Source organism: Netta rufina, assembly GCF_964035555.1.
Source record: "Netta rufina genome assembly, chromosome: 18".
In the NCBI taxonomy this organism is placed as follows: Eukaryota; Metazoa; Chordata; class Aves; order Anseriformes; family Anatidae; genus Netta; species Netta rufina.
This window is the reverse complement of record NC_140142.1, coordinates 11,146,460-11,162,424: the sequence shown is the minus strand read 5'-3', so window position 1 is coordinate 11,162,424 and position 15,965 is coordinate 11,146,460. Positions and strand designations below refer to the sequence as shown.

Genomic DNA, 15,965 nt, shown 5'->3' with positions numbered 1-15,965 from the left:
CCATAAAATATAGCATAATACTCTATAATATCATACTGTATGGAATATAAATATCACATAAAATAATATCATATAATGCATGTATTATATATAATATATTATATAATATGCAATATAAAATAACAAATATTTAATATTAATATATGATGTAATGTAATATATCCTAATATAATATAATAATGTGTATGTAAACTGTATATTTTGTATATATTTATAAAAAATATATATTCTTTTAAAAATAAAAAATATGTATATATATACTTATGTGTCTTTGTATATATATATATTGTCCAACACTTCTTGGACTGTGCCAGGCTTGGAGCTGTGAAGAGGCACCGCAGGGCCATGCCTGGGCACGGGGCCAGGAGGAAACCACCGTCTTCCTGCCCGGGCGCCATGTCACGTGGGCTGCGGTTTGTGCACCTGCAGTGGCAGGCAGGCTCCAGCTCCCGACCCGCCGCGAGGAATAACGGCCCCTGGGTGACACGCTGAGAGCCAGGGAGACGCCTGAGGCTCTGGGCTGCAGCTCTGCTGCCAGGGCAGACCCTGGACCAGCTCTGGCTGCTGCCGGGACCCCACAGGAGGCTCCCTGAGGAGGGACGGGACAGGCAGCACCCCCATAATGGAGCTCTGGCCGTACCCAAGGGCCTTTCCCAGCTGCTGCTGCCAGCACAGAGGGGGGCTGTAGCAGGGGCAGGGGCTGGTCCCTTCCCAGCCTGACACAGCCCTGCTGCAGGACCAGTCCCCTGGATCCCATGGCGCAGAGACAGCCGGACAATCGCACCTTGGGCTCTTGGATGCTACAGCTTAGGAGATGCTCCGTGCTCCCACAGCAGGCTGCAAGGGGTGTCAGAGCCAGCTGCCCCCACACCCAGCCCTACCCCACGATGATGTCCCACCGCAGTGACGTGAGAGCCGCAGCGGAGCCGTCCCTCATATATGGTCATGAAGAGCGCTGGAGAAGTTCATTGGAGAGCTGGGCTGCGTCGGAGGGGAGATAAGTGCCGATAACGTCTAAAAAGGTGCTTACTGCTTTGATTGGCTCCTCCTGCAGCTGGGACAGCATCTGCACAGATATATTGCCCTCCCATCATCTCCATTTCCTTGTGGGTCCCCAGGAACTCCAGCAGCAGGGCCTTGCTGTCAGGACAGGAGCCTCAGGATGGGGACAGAGGGACTCCTGTCCCCTTGGGTGCTGTGGCTGCTCCTCTGGGTGCAGCCTTGCAGAGGTAAGTGGCACCTGCTTTCTTCAACACATTGGGGCCAGTGGGCAGCTGTGCGGTCATTGGGATCCCTCTGGGAGTGGGGTTGCTTTGCAGGCACCACTGAAATGAGAGGCAGAAGGTGCTCGGTCCCTCATCCCTGTGTTTTAATCTGTGCCTGTCTGGGTGGGAGAGGGTAATCCATTTTCACATCTCCCATGTTTTTGGCAGCCCACACCTGGCTTCATTTCTAGACTCCTTGTCCTTGGGTACCTTTTTGCGACCCCTTGTTCCCCAGCTCGGTGTCTCTGGGTCTGGAGAAGGCCCAGACAGTGAATGGCCCTCAGTGATCTCCAGGGCACAGCCAATGTCTGGGATGTCCCGGAGGGGTTGTGTGCTGTTCCCTGCCCCTGGGATCTGGGGAAATACGGACTCCAGGAGTGCAGGTTGTGTCCCAGTAACAGAAGGGACTGGAGCATCTGCACCCAGAAGTGGTAGAGAAGTGTCCTTCCTGGGGCCCTGGCTAAGCACAGGGACTGGTCTGACAGCAGGGACGGAGAAGGGACGCAGTTTGTTGGTATCCTTGTGATCAACTCAGTGCCCTGTGGGCACCCTAGAGATCCTGGGTGGGAAAGTGTTATTGGGAGGTGCCTGTGGCAGGCAATGAGCAATGGAAGCTGCTCAGGGGCATGGGTCTGTCTGTGGGACACTGGACTGGGGAGGAGTGGGAGCCCTGAGGAGGGCTGGGGGCTGTGTGGGGGTGGGTGGGGGCAGGGGGCCACTGGGGTGGGAGGAGGTGTTGAGGGCTGTGGGGCAGCGAATGGCCCAGAGGTCTAGAGCTGGGTATCCCCAGCCAGCATAGCCCATGGGGAGTGGAGAGACACCCTCACACACTGCCCCAGGGACCGCACGTGGGGCAGGGCTCCCACCCTGGGGCCTGTGACTCTTCCTGGGCAGGGGTCTCTCACAGACCCCCAGTGTGGGGCTTGAAGGTCTCCTGACCCTTCCTGTGTTGGTGTTTGAAGGGGCTGCGGAGGTGAGGCTGGCGGATGGTGGCAGTCGCTGTGCTGGGAGAGTGGAGGTGAAACACCAGGACCAGTGGGGGACCGTGTGTGATGACTACTGGGACATGTCCGATGCTGCAGTGGTTTGTAGGCAGCTGGGCTGTGGGGTTGCCCTTGAAGCTCCTCGGAATGCACACTTTGGGCCAGGATCTGGTTCCATTTGGATGGCTGAAGTTAAATGTAATGGCATGGAGTCTGCCCTGTCTGACTGCACACACGATGGATGGGGTCCAACATACTGCTATCACGATGAGGACGCTGGAGTGATATGTTCAGGTAAGGATTGAACTTGTTCCCTATCTCTGGGACCAGGACAGTGAAAGGGACCTGGCTGTGAGCTCAGGAAGCAACAAGTGGACACCAGAACATGGCTCTGTGTGTCAAGTTGCACTCTGAGCTGGGTCTGTCACTGCTGGTGTCCCTTGTCCCTGGGGAAAGCCCAGTGGGAGCACACTGAGCCTGGCCCTGAAGCTGGAGCAGCCAAGCCTGGGGAGGTGCCTGGGGCTGGGAGAGGAAAGCCCTCACCCTTCCCCACTGTGTTGCCTGGTTCCCATCTTTCTCCTCCCATTCACCCAGGCCCTGTCTGGCAGGCTGGTCCCTATGCCAGGGGAATCTAGAGCAGCTCCCCCAGCCACCAGCAGCCTCAGGGAAGGGCGTGCAATGGCCCAGGACTTTTGGGTTGTACCCCCAGCAGCCAAGAGAACGTCGGCCAAAGCAGAGGGGCTGCTCAGAGTGCAGGAGCACTGGGCTTGAGCAGAGGAGCAGGGTGGCAAGTGACACCTTGTTCATGTCCTGGGGTCACCCCATGAGAGCCAAAGCCTGGAGACATGGCCCCTCCAGGCAGTGCTGACCCACTGCTCAGGCTCTCCTGCGTGCCCTGTGGCCCAGGAGCTGTGCCAGCACCTCCTGGCTCTCCTCTCTGCCTGCCCTCACACCGGGAGCTCGTGTCAGCCCAGGGCTGCTCTCTGCCTGCTTTCCTGACCCATGCATGGTAGCTGGCTGGGGACGTGCATGCCCAGCACCACACTGTCCCTACCGGAGGACCCCCCTTTGTGGAGGATCCCCTGATGTGCCCCATCTAGCAGGAGCTCCCCAAGAGCCCCAGCATTCCCTGGGAACAAGGGAGCTTTTTGGCAGACCAAAGATTTCTTCTAACTGGCCTGAGCCTTGTGGGGCAGAGCAGGCTGAAGTAGCCCCGAGTTCCTGGGCCTGTTTCCCCGGGCCCACGTGCTGCGGGTGTTGCTGTGCTGGGTCTGGGGCCAGGCAGCCCAGGGACTCCAGGCAGCAGCAGTTTGAGCGGTTCCTGCGGCTGGGGGCTGGGAGAGAGGGCAGCCCATGGGTACTGGGCTGGATTCTGAGGATCAGCAGCAGGGCCCTGACCTCTTTGTGCCATCAGCACCCACGGAGAGCTGCTGGGCTGGCCGTGGGGCTCTGCATGTGGCCACCTCAGGGATGAGGTGGGAGGTGGGCATGGAAGTGCCAGAGGGCTCTGGGAACTCACAGGTCTCCTTGGTTGCTCCAGGATTTGTGCGGCTGGTTGGAGGGGACAGCCCCTGCTCAGGAAGTCTGGAGATCTACGACAGGGACCAGTGGAAAGCTGTCTGTCACTCCCACTTTGGTGCCAAAGCTGCCGAGGTGGTGTGCAGGGAGCTGCAGTGTGGCACAGCCCTGTCTGTCCATGGGGCAGCTCAGCTGGGAGAAGGGGCTGGTCCTGTCTGGGACAGAGAGCTGCAGTGTGTGGGGAATGAATCCGTCCTCTCCTTCTGCCCCACGGAGACTCCCAAGGAAAAGGCCTGCACCCACAGCAATGGCACTCATGTCACCTGCACACGTAAGGACTTGGGGTGGGAGGGTGGGATGATGGACACTGGGGTTGTGGTGGGGGCAGGGTGGGCACTGGGCTGTGCTGGGTGGGGGACAGGTGGGGTGAGGTGGTGGTCTGCAGCCCTAAAATTAGAGTGCTGCAGGAGGAGAAAGGCACGCTGTCCCTTTGGCCTCTCCTGCAGCTCCTGTGGGAACAAGAGCACAAATGTGGCCTCTCTCACCATCCTTTGTCCCCAGAGTACACAGGGTTCAGGCTGGTGAACGGCAGCACAGCGTGTGAGGGCAGGGTGGAGGTGGAGGTGCTGGGGACATGGGGGACCCTCTGTGCCTCCCGCTGGGACCTCTCCGACGCCCAAGTTCTCTGTCGGCACCTCGGCTGTGGCTTTGCTGAGTCCATTCCTGGAGGAGGGCATTTTGGGAGAGGAACCGGCCCCGAATGGAGAGACTCGTTCCACTGTGACGGGACTGAAGCCCACCTGGGGCAGTGCCCGGTGACTGCCCTGGGGGCCTCGCCGTGCTCCCAGGAGAACGCTGCTGCTGTCATTTGCTCAGGTGAGTGCTGGGCAGTGCTGTAAAGTCCATTTGCCCCTGGTGTGTGACATGGCCACCCACAGCTGGGGACCCCACTGCAGCACCAAGCTCAATTTCTGCTCTTACCAGTCCCGGTTCACCATATGTCTGTACGGTTGGTGGGCGGAAGAAGTGGGTGTGACGGGCGCGTGGAGGTCTTCCAGCACGGGACATGGGGCAGAGTCCTGGATGAGCAGTGGGACATGCAGGAGGCCAGCGTGGTGTGCCGGCAGCTGCAGTGCGGAGAGGCAGAGGCAGCCTACACCCCCGTGAGGGCTGAGCGAGGACCAGGACCTGTGGGGCTGCGTGGGGTGCGGTGTGCAGGGCACGAGGCTAACCTGAGCCTCTGCAACACCTCCCTGCCTCAGAGCATGCCAACAGCAGGGATCATGGAGGACGTGGGGGTCGTGTGCCGGGGTGAGTGGTGCTGCACATCCCCCAGGTTTGTGGCTGGGAGGGCAGCCAGCCCCTGAGGGTTGGGGTTCTCCCTGCTGCAGGGAGCCGGCGGGTCCGGCTGGTGGACGGGGCCGGGCGCTGTGCAGGGAGAGTGGAGATCTACTACCAGGGGCGCTGGGGCACCGTCTGCGATGACGCCTGGGACCTGGCCGACGCCGCCGTTGTTTGCCGCCAGCTGGGCTGCGGAGGGGCCCTGGAGGCAGCCGGCTCTGCTCGGTTTGGGGAGGGCTCCGGGCAGATCTGGCTGGATGGCGTCAACTGCTCCGGGGCCGAAGCTGCTCTCTGGGACTGCCCTGCCGAGGCCTGGGGGCAGCACGACTGCAGGCACAAGGAGGACGCGGGAGTCATCTGTTCAGGTCTGTGCTGGGAGTGGGGAGGGGAGCTGGGGCGTTGGAATATGGGGTGAGGGTAGAGCCAGTTAGAGCCAAGGCCATCAGTGGCTGACATCCAAGGACGTCCCTGGGGCCTTTCCTCCTTCCAGAGTTCATGGCCCTGAGGCTGGAGAACAGCGACGGCTGCTCCGGGCGCCTGCAGGTTTTCTACAACGGGACGTGGGGCAGCGTTTGCTCCAACTCCATGACCACCGAGACGGTGTCACTGGTGTGCAAGGAGCTGGGCTGTGGGAATGAAGGGGAACTGGAAACAGATTCTAGCTATGCCGAGCTGTCTGGCACTGCGTGGCTGGATCGCGTGGAGTGTGGGAAGAGAAACAGCTCCTTCTGGCAGTGTCCCTCTGCTTCTTGGCATCTGCAGTCGTGTACTGACCGCCGAGAAGAGGCCAACATCACCTGCAATGGTAAATCTGAGCCATCAAGGCACCAGGTCCTGTTGCCCACTGGGCATGGTGAAATGCAGAGAAGGAACCCAGAGGGGCTTTGACTTCCTGCTTTAGACCCTGTTGCTGCTGGTGGCACAAAGGTGACTTCAGCTCTCAGAGCCACCCATGTCCACCAGCAGCAGTCAACAGCAGGGCTCCCAGCAGCTCCTTGGGGGATGCAGAGGCAACTGCAGGCAAGGTCTGAGAGGAGACCATGCAGGGCTTTCAGGAGTCCCCCCTCCTGGGACAGCCTCCTGCTGCTCTGTGAACCAGGGACCCTGTGGGGCCGAGCACTTGGGCCCCCCCTGCAGTGCCGTGTGTGTCCCCTGAGTGAACAGGGTTCTGCTGCTGCCCTGACCCAGGGAGCATGGGGACGTGTGAGCAGAGGTCAGCTCTGCTCTCTTTTGCACGACCTCAGAACAACCCTTTTCAGCCCAACTTCTCTTTCCTTTGGGACATGGACAGAAAGGCCGCAGGTGGCTGCATGCCCCAACTCCACCAGCTGCACAGGTAGGGAGCTGCCCCTGCGCGTGCCCCCCTCACCTGGCAGGGCTCTCCCAGCTGTCCCGGTGCCACGGGAGGTCTCTGCCTCCCCAGACAGGGAGAAGATCCGTGCTGTGGGAGGCAAGGATGGCTGCTCGGGCAGAGTGGAGATCTGGCACCGCGGCACCTGGGGGACGCTGTGTGACAATGCCTGGGACATGCGGGACGCCGAGGTGGCGTGCAGGCAGCTGGGCTGTGGCCCCGCGGTCTATGCCCTGGGCCAGGCTGTTGCTGGAGAGGGGACGGGCCCCATGTGGCTGATGGAGTGCAGGGGGACGGAGCTGTCTCTGCAGGACTGCTGGGCCCAGCCAGGGGACAGCGGTGCCTGCCAGCATAAGGCAGATGCGGCTGTGCATTGCTCAGGTGAGCAGTGGGGCTGGGAGACATGGCTGGGGGCTTGGCAAGGAGCTGGCTTGGGCGTCTGCCCTGCTGGATCCTGGCATGGCCCCGCTGCTGGCCTGAGCAAGGGTGTTTCTGAAGGGTGGGGGGCTGGTGTTGGGTGGGGAGCAGCCTCAGTGGGGCTGGATGTGCCAGCACATCCCCTGGGCTGCCAGCACTGTCCTGTGAGCAGCCCAGAGCAGTGGTGCTGGGCCCTGTCCTTGCCACCCTGCCCAGCCCCAAAGGAGGGACAATTCAGGTGGCACATGCTGGGGTCATTTGCCAGGGAGGCTGCCTGGTGCCACAGCCCCAGCCTCTCAGCCCAGCTCCTCTGCTCCCCTGCAGCTGCACCCAGGACAGCAACACCCCCCTTGCAAGCAGGTAAGCTGTCCTTCCCCAGGGCTGGGGCTGTCCATGTCCACGCTGTGACCCACAGCCAGGGGAAGGGGCTCCTTGCTGGGCTGTGAGACTCCCAGAAAGCCGAAGCAGCTGGGAGAAGTCTGTGATGGACCCAGCAGGGTGGGAGCTGCCCCATCACCCAGCCCTATCCGTCCCCCCAACCCCTGCTGCCTTGTGTGGTCAGGAGTGGCATGTCCTGCCCCCAGCCTCTCCCTTGTCTGATGCTGCCCCTGCCATGTTCCTGCCCATGCAGATCCCCCACGGGGTCGTCTGACCACCAGCAGCGATAGAATCTCGGTGCCTGTCGTCATCTGCATCATCCTGGGGGCCCTCCTCTGCCTGCTCCTGGCCCTCCTGGCTGGGCAGGTGCGAAGCGCCAGGGCTCGGCGCAGAGGTGGGTCCTTCCCCAGTGGTCCTGGGGGTAGATGCCTCCTGGCAGGGCTGGGGGTGCTGGGGGTGTTGGTGTTCTGGGGCACAGAAACAGAGCTGTGTGCTGCCTCCTGCCCCATGTGCTGCCCCACTGACTGACAGACCATGGGGCACCAAAATCAAGGGGTGGAGAGAGCCCAGAGCCTGAGGCATCAGTTCTGGGGTGAGAAGAGAAATGTGAGAGCTGGGCTGGGTGAGAAGGGGAGGATGCACTGCTGGCAGTGCTCTGGGCAGCACTGGCAGGAGGAGCATGGGGCAGTGGAGTCCATCACCGTTGTATCAGCCACCCCTAAGCAGAGCACGGGTTGTGCTATTGATGTGTGGGGCAGAGATGGAGCAGCTCCATGGGGAGGAGAAATGAGGGAACTGGTGCAGGGTCTGCACTGGGATATGACCTGGGGACCAAAGGGGCATAAAGGCTGTCTCCAAATGCGAGGCTGACTCTGTCCCAGACCATCTCCATTTGGGATGCTGCCCTCCCTGGGGATGTGGCTGCAGTGCCAACACAACACAGCGGGGCTGTGCTGTGGGGACAGCCCTGTGCTGGCCTAGGGAATGGGGTGAGGGAGCCCAGTGGGGTCCTCTCTGCCCATCCCCAGATCAGCCCTGCCTCTGTCCCCAGGCTCTGGGAGAGCTGGGGAGCCCTTCCCTGAGGCCGTGTACGAGGAGATCGCTTACAGCCTGGCGTGGGAGAAGCAGGCGAGGTTCAGTCTCTCAGGTAGGTGCAGGTAACCTGTGGGGGCACATCTGCTGTGTTCATTCTCCCTGTCTCAGACCAGGGCTGTGCCCTGCAGCTCCTGCCCATGGTCCCTGAAATGGTTGGACCATTGGGTCTGGGGGAGAGCATCCAGGTGTTGGCCCCCACAGAGGAGCTTCCTTCACACCAGCTCTGCCCATCCCAGAGGGGACAACCCCACTCTGCTTGTCCCTGCACCTTATTGAGAGCCAAGGGCTAAGCAAAGGGCTGTCCCAGGGCAGCTCTGGGAACATCTCTTGGAAGTGCCTTGTCCCAAGGGAACTGGTCTCCTCCCCATGCGCCCCCAGCTCTGTGGGTGCCCATCCCCAGCAGTGCTGACCACCAGTCAGGGCAGCAGGGCTCATCCCACAGCACCCACTGCAGCTCTCTGCAGCCTCCTTTTCAGAGGGGTCCCTGACCCAGCTGCAGCCCTACCCCAGGCACATGAGGAGGAGGATGGTCTGTGGCCAGACCCAGGTATAAGAGGTGGTGAGGGGGGGAAGGGCTCCATTTCTCCTCCCTGCAGACAGACCAGATGAACAGCAGTGCCACCGAGTATTATCAACAGAGCTGGAAGCATGAAGGCTCTGCTGTGACCCTGACACCAGCAGCACGTCAGCCCTGTGTCCCACACACCCTCCCATCCTCTGCTCTGCAGGACATCTCTTCTCATTGCCACCACCTTCCCTCTCCTTTCAGATGTCCCTGTCCTGCCCGGAGGTTACCCAGCAGATGGCTATGATGATGCTGGGGAGGTTTCTGACCCTGGAGAGGATCCTGTGCCTGGGCAGGGGGACTGGGAAGTGCCCAGGACACCAGAGGAAGGAGATGGGCGCAGGGATGCAGTCACAGGTGAGAGGGCAATGCAGCACTGCCACTTCCTAGGTGCCAACCCCAGGCCTAGGAGAATCCATGCCATATTGAAAGCCTGACCATCCATGGAGAACCTGTCCTGGGATATTTTGTGGGGGCTGGGAGAATGGGACAAATGTCTCAGGCTGGTGAAGACGAGGAAGGTGATAAACAGCCCCGAGGGGCACCCCACAGGCCCCACCACAACAGCCTGCCTTGATGTTTACAGGGGGAAGCCTGCGCTCCCAGAGAAGTGCTGGGGTCCCTGGAGCTGATGGACACACCTCATCACCTTTCCTGGGGAGCACGGGCTATGACGATGTTGAAGAGGTGTCTCTGGCATGTCCCCATGAGGACACCCAGGATGTGACACCGCAGCCCCATGCACAAGAGTTCCAGAGCCCCAGGCCAGCAGAGCCCAGCCCTGCTGAGCAGCTGGGTGCAGCCGGGAGGAAGGAGAGCTCAGTGCCACTGGGAGAGCCGTGAGTGCCAGGGAATGGTCTCCCTTTTCCAGCAGTCAGCAGACGCACATGGGTATTTGCCCTCTTGGTATTCCCCTGTTTTTATGCTGTCTGTTGGTATTTCCTCATATTAAAACCCTCTGGGGGCTTTGCCCCACGTCCAGTGCTTCCCTGCCCAGGTGTCAGGGTGTCTCCCTGAGGCTGATGGAGGGGAGAAGAGCTCAAAGATGCAGCGGTTGGGAAGGGACACATCTTAGAGCCAGCAGGATCAGGGTCTGGCTTTGGGGCTGACAGAGCCCCTGGTCTCTGGACACTATTCCTACTGACAGAGACATTTCTGTCCTGCCAGCCACAGACAGTTTCCAGACAAAGTGGATCTTTGGGAAGGCCCAGAAGACACTCACTGGCAGTGCCCACCCTCTGCTGCCTTGGGCCCCCATGGAGCCTAAGGATGCCTGCCCAGCACCCACAGGCAGGGAAAGATCAGGTAAAAGAGCTGAACAGGGAGATGTCTTGGACCCTTGGGCAGGACTTGGCACCAGCTCCTGCTGGTGGGTCCCCACAGCCTTCCAGCTCTTCCCCAGCAGGCTCCTCTGCTGCAGGCTGGGAGGTGCTTTTGGTAGTGGGATGGTGGGCTGGAACACCTCTTGGAGCATCTATTTAATCCCTTTGGGTCATCTCTCATGGCTGTGTATAGTCTTCTCTGGGTGAAGAACTGGCTGGAGGGCCATGCCCAGTGTGTTGTGGTTAATGGAGTTAAGTCCAGTTGGTGTCCCTTTACAAGTGGCATCGCCCAGGGGTTGGTACTGGGGCCTATCTTGTTTAATACCTTTACTAATGACCTAGATGAGGGGATTGAGTGTACCCTCAGTAAGTTTGCAGACGATGGCCTGAGCAGCCATTCCTGCAGCCCCTGCCCATGCTGCCCACAACCCCCCAGGTGGTGGTGCTGCTCTGCAGAGCAAGGGGGCTGTGGTGTGTGGAGCAGTGGGGGCACTCTGCAAGGCCGTGCTGGTCAGGCTGGGAAGGCAGAGCCAGCTGGTGGGGGGCACTGCCACTGACTGCCTCCCACACAAGTGGTTCCTTGGCCATGGATAGCCGGCACAGATAGCTGGACTTCTTCAGAGTCAGAGACTCATGGAATAGCCCGAGCTGGAAGGGACCCACAAGGATCATCGAGTCCAACTCACTTCCAATGTCAGGATATGTTTTGGGGTGATTCACTGTATTCAATCTATGAAATTTCACCAGAGGTATAACAACCAATTCAACAGAGAGCTTTCCCTATGCCTGCAGTGTTCCCTGGAGTTGCAGAGCTCTGCTTTTCCTTTTCCCACCCAGATTTAGCACCTCAGGGTGGCTCCACCTGGGACGTGCCCGTGCTCTATGGGCTCCACGTGCTATTGACTCCCTGGCACACACTGTCCCTGCCGAGTGCTTGGGCTCTCCTGGCAGCTCCCTCTTTCCTCCTGAAAGAAGCCTGTCTGCCATCATCCCTCTCATCCACTGTGTACAGAGGCAGGTGAATTCACCATCTCTGTGGGTGCTGTCCAAGAACAGGGAACAATCACAGGTTCAGCCTGGCAATGCTGCACCCTGGCAATGCTGCTGTGGCAGGACCCTTCTCCCCTCCACCTCTGCAATCTGCCACATGCCCCTGAAGCTCCACCACAGGTCTACAAGGAAGGGTATCAGGCAAGTAATTCAATGCATGGTCCTTTCTTTTGTTAAAATACTCAGAAAGCCTGACCCACCATTTATACAAAAACTTGGAGTCACATGAGACAGATACATACAGTGTAGGAAGGTATGAACAATGGTATTTCTTTGTGGGAAACACTATGAGGAGTAAAGCAAAGTAAAAAAGGAAAAAAAAATAAACAAATAGAAAGATTTCTGGGTATGTATACAGTTAAAATTAAGAACACAGACAGTTTATTCCTTCTGAAAAATCTCCAGTCATCACTTTCCATACTACATCCTTGAGCTCCCGATTCCTCATGCTGTAGATGAGGGGGTTCACTGCTGGAGGCACCACCGAGTCCAGAACTGTCAGCAAAAGATTAAGGGAGAAAGAGGACATAGACGGGGGCTTCAGGTAGGCAAAAAAGGCAGTGCTGAGAAACAGGGAGACCACAGCCAGGTGAGGGAGGCATGTGGAAAAGGCTTTGTGTCATCCTTTGTGTCATTCCCCTAGAAAGGGGCTTAGCTGCCTCCCCGTGCCTCACAGAATCCCACTGGAGTTGGGATTCCTCTTCCTTGGTTCAGGTGGGCACAAACCAGGCAGCTCTATGTAAGCTGCTTGTCTCAGCTCCCAGCACACTGAATGCAGACAGAGGCAGGAGGGAGCTGTTCAGAGGCAGACACCAGGTGATATTGGAGATGGCAGAGTGACATCTGAGTGACATTTGAAGTGCCTAATTCCTCTGGGCCATAAACAGAGATTTTATTATTGCAGGTACAATATAATATAACTGTAGCCATTGCTCAATAGCAAAGAAATAAAAGAAATAAAAGGCATGCTGTGACCTGGTTGCCATCACTGGAACGTGGTGGGACCACTCCCATGACTGGAGTGCTGCAATGACTGGTTATGGGCTCTTCAGAAGAGACAGACAGAACAGAAGGGGTGGTGGTGTGGCTCTTTATATTAGGGAGTGTTTTGACATTGCAGAACTGGAATCTGGGAATGATAATATTGAGTCCCTATAGGTGAGGGTCAGAGGGAAGGCCAACAAGGCAGGCATCCTGGTGGGGATATCTTATTGACCGCCAAACCAGGATGAGGAGACAGATGAGGCATTCTACAAGCAGACTTTGAGCTGGTCAGGACACTGGTTGGCAGAGTGCCTTGGGAGGCAGTTCTGAAGGACAGAGGAGTCCAGAAAGGTTGAGCACTCTTCAAGAAGGAAATCTTCAAGGCTCAGGAGCAATCTGTCCATCCCCACTGTCGTGGTTTAACCCGGCCAGCAGCTAAACACCACGCAGCCGTTCGCTCACCCTCCTCCTCCCTCTCTGGGACGGGGGAGAGAAATGGAAAGTGAAGCCCGTGAGTTGAGATAAAGACAGTTCAATAAGACAGGAAAATAATGACAATAATAATAATAATAATAATAATAATAATAATAATAATAATAATACAATGGTGATAATAGTACTACTACTAATAATATGTACAAACAAGTGAAGCACAATGCAATTGCTCACCACCTGCTGACCAATGCCCAGCCTAACCCCGAGTAGTCCTGCCCCCTCCACCCAGCTAGCCACCCCTATATATTGTTTAGCATGACGTCAGATGGTATGGAATACCCCTTTGGCTAGTTTGGGTCACCTGTCCTGGGTCTGTCCCCTCCCAGCTCTTACTGCACCCCCAGCCTGCCCGTTGGCAAGACAGAGCAAAAGGCTGAGATGTCCTTGGCTTGGTGTAAGCACTGCTCTGCAACAATTAAAACATCGGGGTGTTATCAGCACTCTTCTCATCCTAAGCCAAAACACAGCATTCCACCAGCTACTAGGAAGAAAATTCTGTTCTAACTGAAACCAGGACACCCACGTACCCAAAGATGAGCCAGCATGGAAGAAGACTGGCTTGGCTGAACAGAAAGTTGTGGCTAGAGCTTAGGAAGAAAAAGAGGGTTTAGGACCTTTGGAAAAGAGGGCAGGCCACTCAGGAGGACTATAAGGACCTTGTGAGGATCTCCAGGGACAAAATTAGAAAGGCCAAAGCTCATCTGGAGCTCACTCTCACTGCTGCTGTTAAAGATAACAGAAAATGTTTTTATAAATACAGAAACACAAAAAGGAGGACTAAGGAGAATCTCCATCCTTTACTGGATGTGGGGGGAAACTTAGTGACAAGAGATGAGGAAAAGGTTGAGTTGCTTAATGCCTTCTTTGCCTCAGTCTTTAGCGGCAAGACCAGTTGTTCTCCAGGTACCCATCCCCCTGATCTGGTGGAAGGGGATGGGGAGCAGAATGTGGGCCTCATATTCCATGAGGACATGGTTGGAGACCTGCTACAGCACTTAGATGTACACAAGTCAGTAGGGCTGGATGGGATCCACCTGAGGCATCCCACCCCTCATCCTCCTGTAGCGAGGTGGGCATTGGTCTATTCTCCAACGTGCCCTTTTATAGGACAAGGGAGAATAGGCTAAAGTTGTGCCAGAGGAGGTTTAGGTTGGATATTGGCAAAAACTTCTTTAGAACGAAGGCAAGAGGAGCCTGGCCAGGAGAGATGTGAGATTTGGGGGAGGAAAGAAGAGCTTGGATAGCAGAAGCTAACTATTTTGAAGAGGTAAGAATATTCAGGTAATGTTGATCCCACCATAAAGCTGACTTGAAGCAGTCATGTGAGGCCATTACCCTATTTTAACCTCTTACATTAATACCTAAATCTAAATGCCACTCCACACCCTGACAGGAATCCACCACTCTAATTTTTGACCATGATATCCCTTGAAGCCAAAATTAGTCCATAACCCCTTTCCATTACCTTTCCTCTCTTGCTCATCCTCATCCCTGCCCTTAACAATACCACTAAAATGCTCTATTTATCCCTAGTCTTCTTGCAGATCTAAAAAAAACCCTCAAAGAGCTTGCCCATACCCTAACCACAGACCTGACACCACAAGCAGAACACCAAACCGTCCCACTAAACATCTGCTTAATCTCTCACCCAGAAAGGTTTGCCATAGTCCCTAATGCCATACATGAATAAGTATCATCCAAAGCCTATCTTCCTGTGCATTAACCTTCTCACCTTTAACCCTTTTCCTAATCCTAAACATAGGTTCTTGTTCCCTTGGGTCAGGTCAGGAACGGTGAGATTGCTGTGCAGTCACATGGCATTCAAAGATGAATGTGAGGGGCCATGGATTTGATCAGCTTGTAGGCCACAAGGAGGAGATGGGTGGGAATGCTCTGATGAGCTCAGCTCTATCTCAGGATCTCCCAAACCAGCAGGAGGAACTGGCCTGTGAAAGGGACTGTGAGGTCACTTCTGTCTGAAGCAGCTGACAGGTCACACTTATACTCGGGAACTTTAGTTTTCAGCTGACATCTGCCAGTGGTCCTGGTAGACCAGCAGAAGACACTGGGTTGGCATGCTGACTGTGGGATCCCCTCTGCCTACATTCCCAGGAGGACCCAGACAGAAAAAGGCTCAGATATGGGTTGTCCTGTCTCTTCTGCTTGAGTCCATGACTGGACAGCAGCAGGCACAAGGCTTGGGTGTGTCTGCAGAAAAGTCTGTAAGGTCAGCAGCCGGACCATGGCTTGGAAGATCCTGGTGAGGTGACTGCTGTCTGGTTAGTTGACAGGATGCAAGAAGGATGACAGGTTGCGATGCCTACTTCAGGAGTGGTTTCCACCCTGATGGAGCTTTCTTTGGTAGTAGGAAAGAGCAGGAGAGAAAAACCTGCCAGAAAGTGCACCTTGGAAGGTTGGCACTGGCCATGAAGAAGACAAAATGTCCCTCAAAGAGTTGTGCTGTGGTGCTAGAGGTCACCCAAAGAGTGTCTTTGATCAGACCATGGGTTTGTGTTTGAAGGAACAGCTGTTGAGGGTTGACGAGACATTGGTGAAACCACGGAAATGCCAGGATGAAAGCAAGGTGAAGAACAGAGATGGGTGTCTGCAGGTTTCCAGGAAATAGGGCAAAGTGTGGGGCAACATAGGAAAGTCTGGAGAGGACAAAGAGGTGGGTGCTGTCAAGAAGAGAAGGCCCCAGCAGCCCTGATATTATTGTCCCCTTGGATAGAGCTTCTGAGGAGATGAGATACAGTCATTGCCAGGGTCTCATTGCTTTCTTAGACCCTGTGCAGAGGCAGGGAGGTGTTATACCATTGTTCTTCTTGAGGCATCACACTGCCCACCACAGAATCACAGAATCACAGAATTTTCTAGGTTGGAAGAGACCTCAAGGTCATCGAATCCAACCTCTGACCTAACGCTAACAGTCCCCGCTAAACCATTTCCCTAAGCTCTACATCTAAACGTCTTTTGAAGACTTCCAGGGATGGTGACTCCACCACTTCCCTGGGCAGCCTGTTCCAGTGTCTAACAACCCGTTCAGTGAAGAAGTTCTTCCTAACACCTAACCTAAAACTCCCCTGGCTCAACTTTAGCCCATTCCCCCTCATCCTGTCACCAGGCACGTGGGAGAACAGGCCAACCCCCACCTCGCTACAGCCTCCCTTGAGGTACCTATAGAGAGCGATAAGGTCACCC

The 15,965-nt window shown here is 56.4% G+C and overlaps 1 protein-coding gene across 1 annotated transcript; it reads left to right on the top strand.

The window, feature by feature from the left end:
- Positions 1-3,736: 3,736 nt before the first annotated feature.
- LOC311216472 (scavenger receptor cysteine-rich type 1 protein M130-like) lies at positions 3,737-9,930 on the top strand (the record flags this gene model as incomplete). The annotated part of the gene is made up of 10 exons (XM_084298006.1): positions 3,737-3,926; positions 4,328-4,642; positions 4,751-5,077; positions 5,158-5,472; positions 5,598-5,912; positions 6,531-6,839; positions 7,507-7,647; positions 8,305-8,400; positions 9,118-9,270; positions 9,911-9,930. The coding sequence occupies 10 exons, from the start codon at positions 3,737-3,739 to the stop codon at positions 9,928-9,930; spliced, it is 2,181 nt and encodes a 726-aa protein (XP_084154132.1).
- Between the last annotated feature and the right edge of the window lie 6,035 nt (positions 9,931-15,965).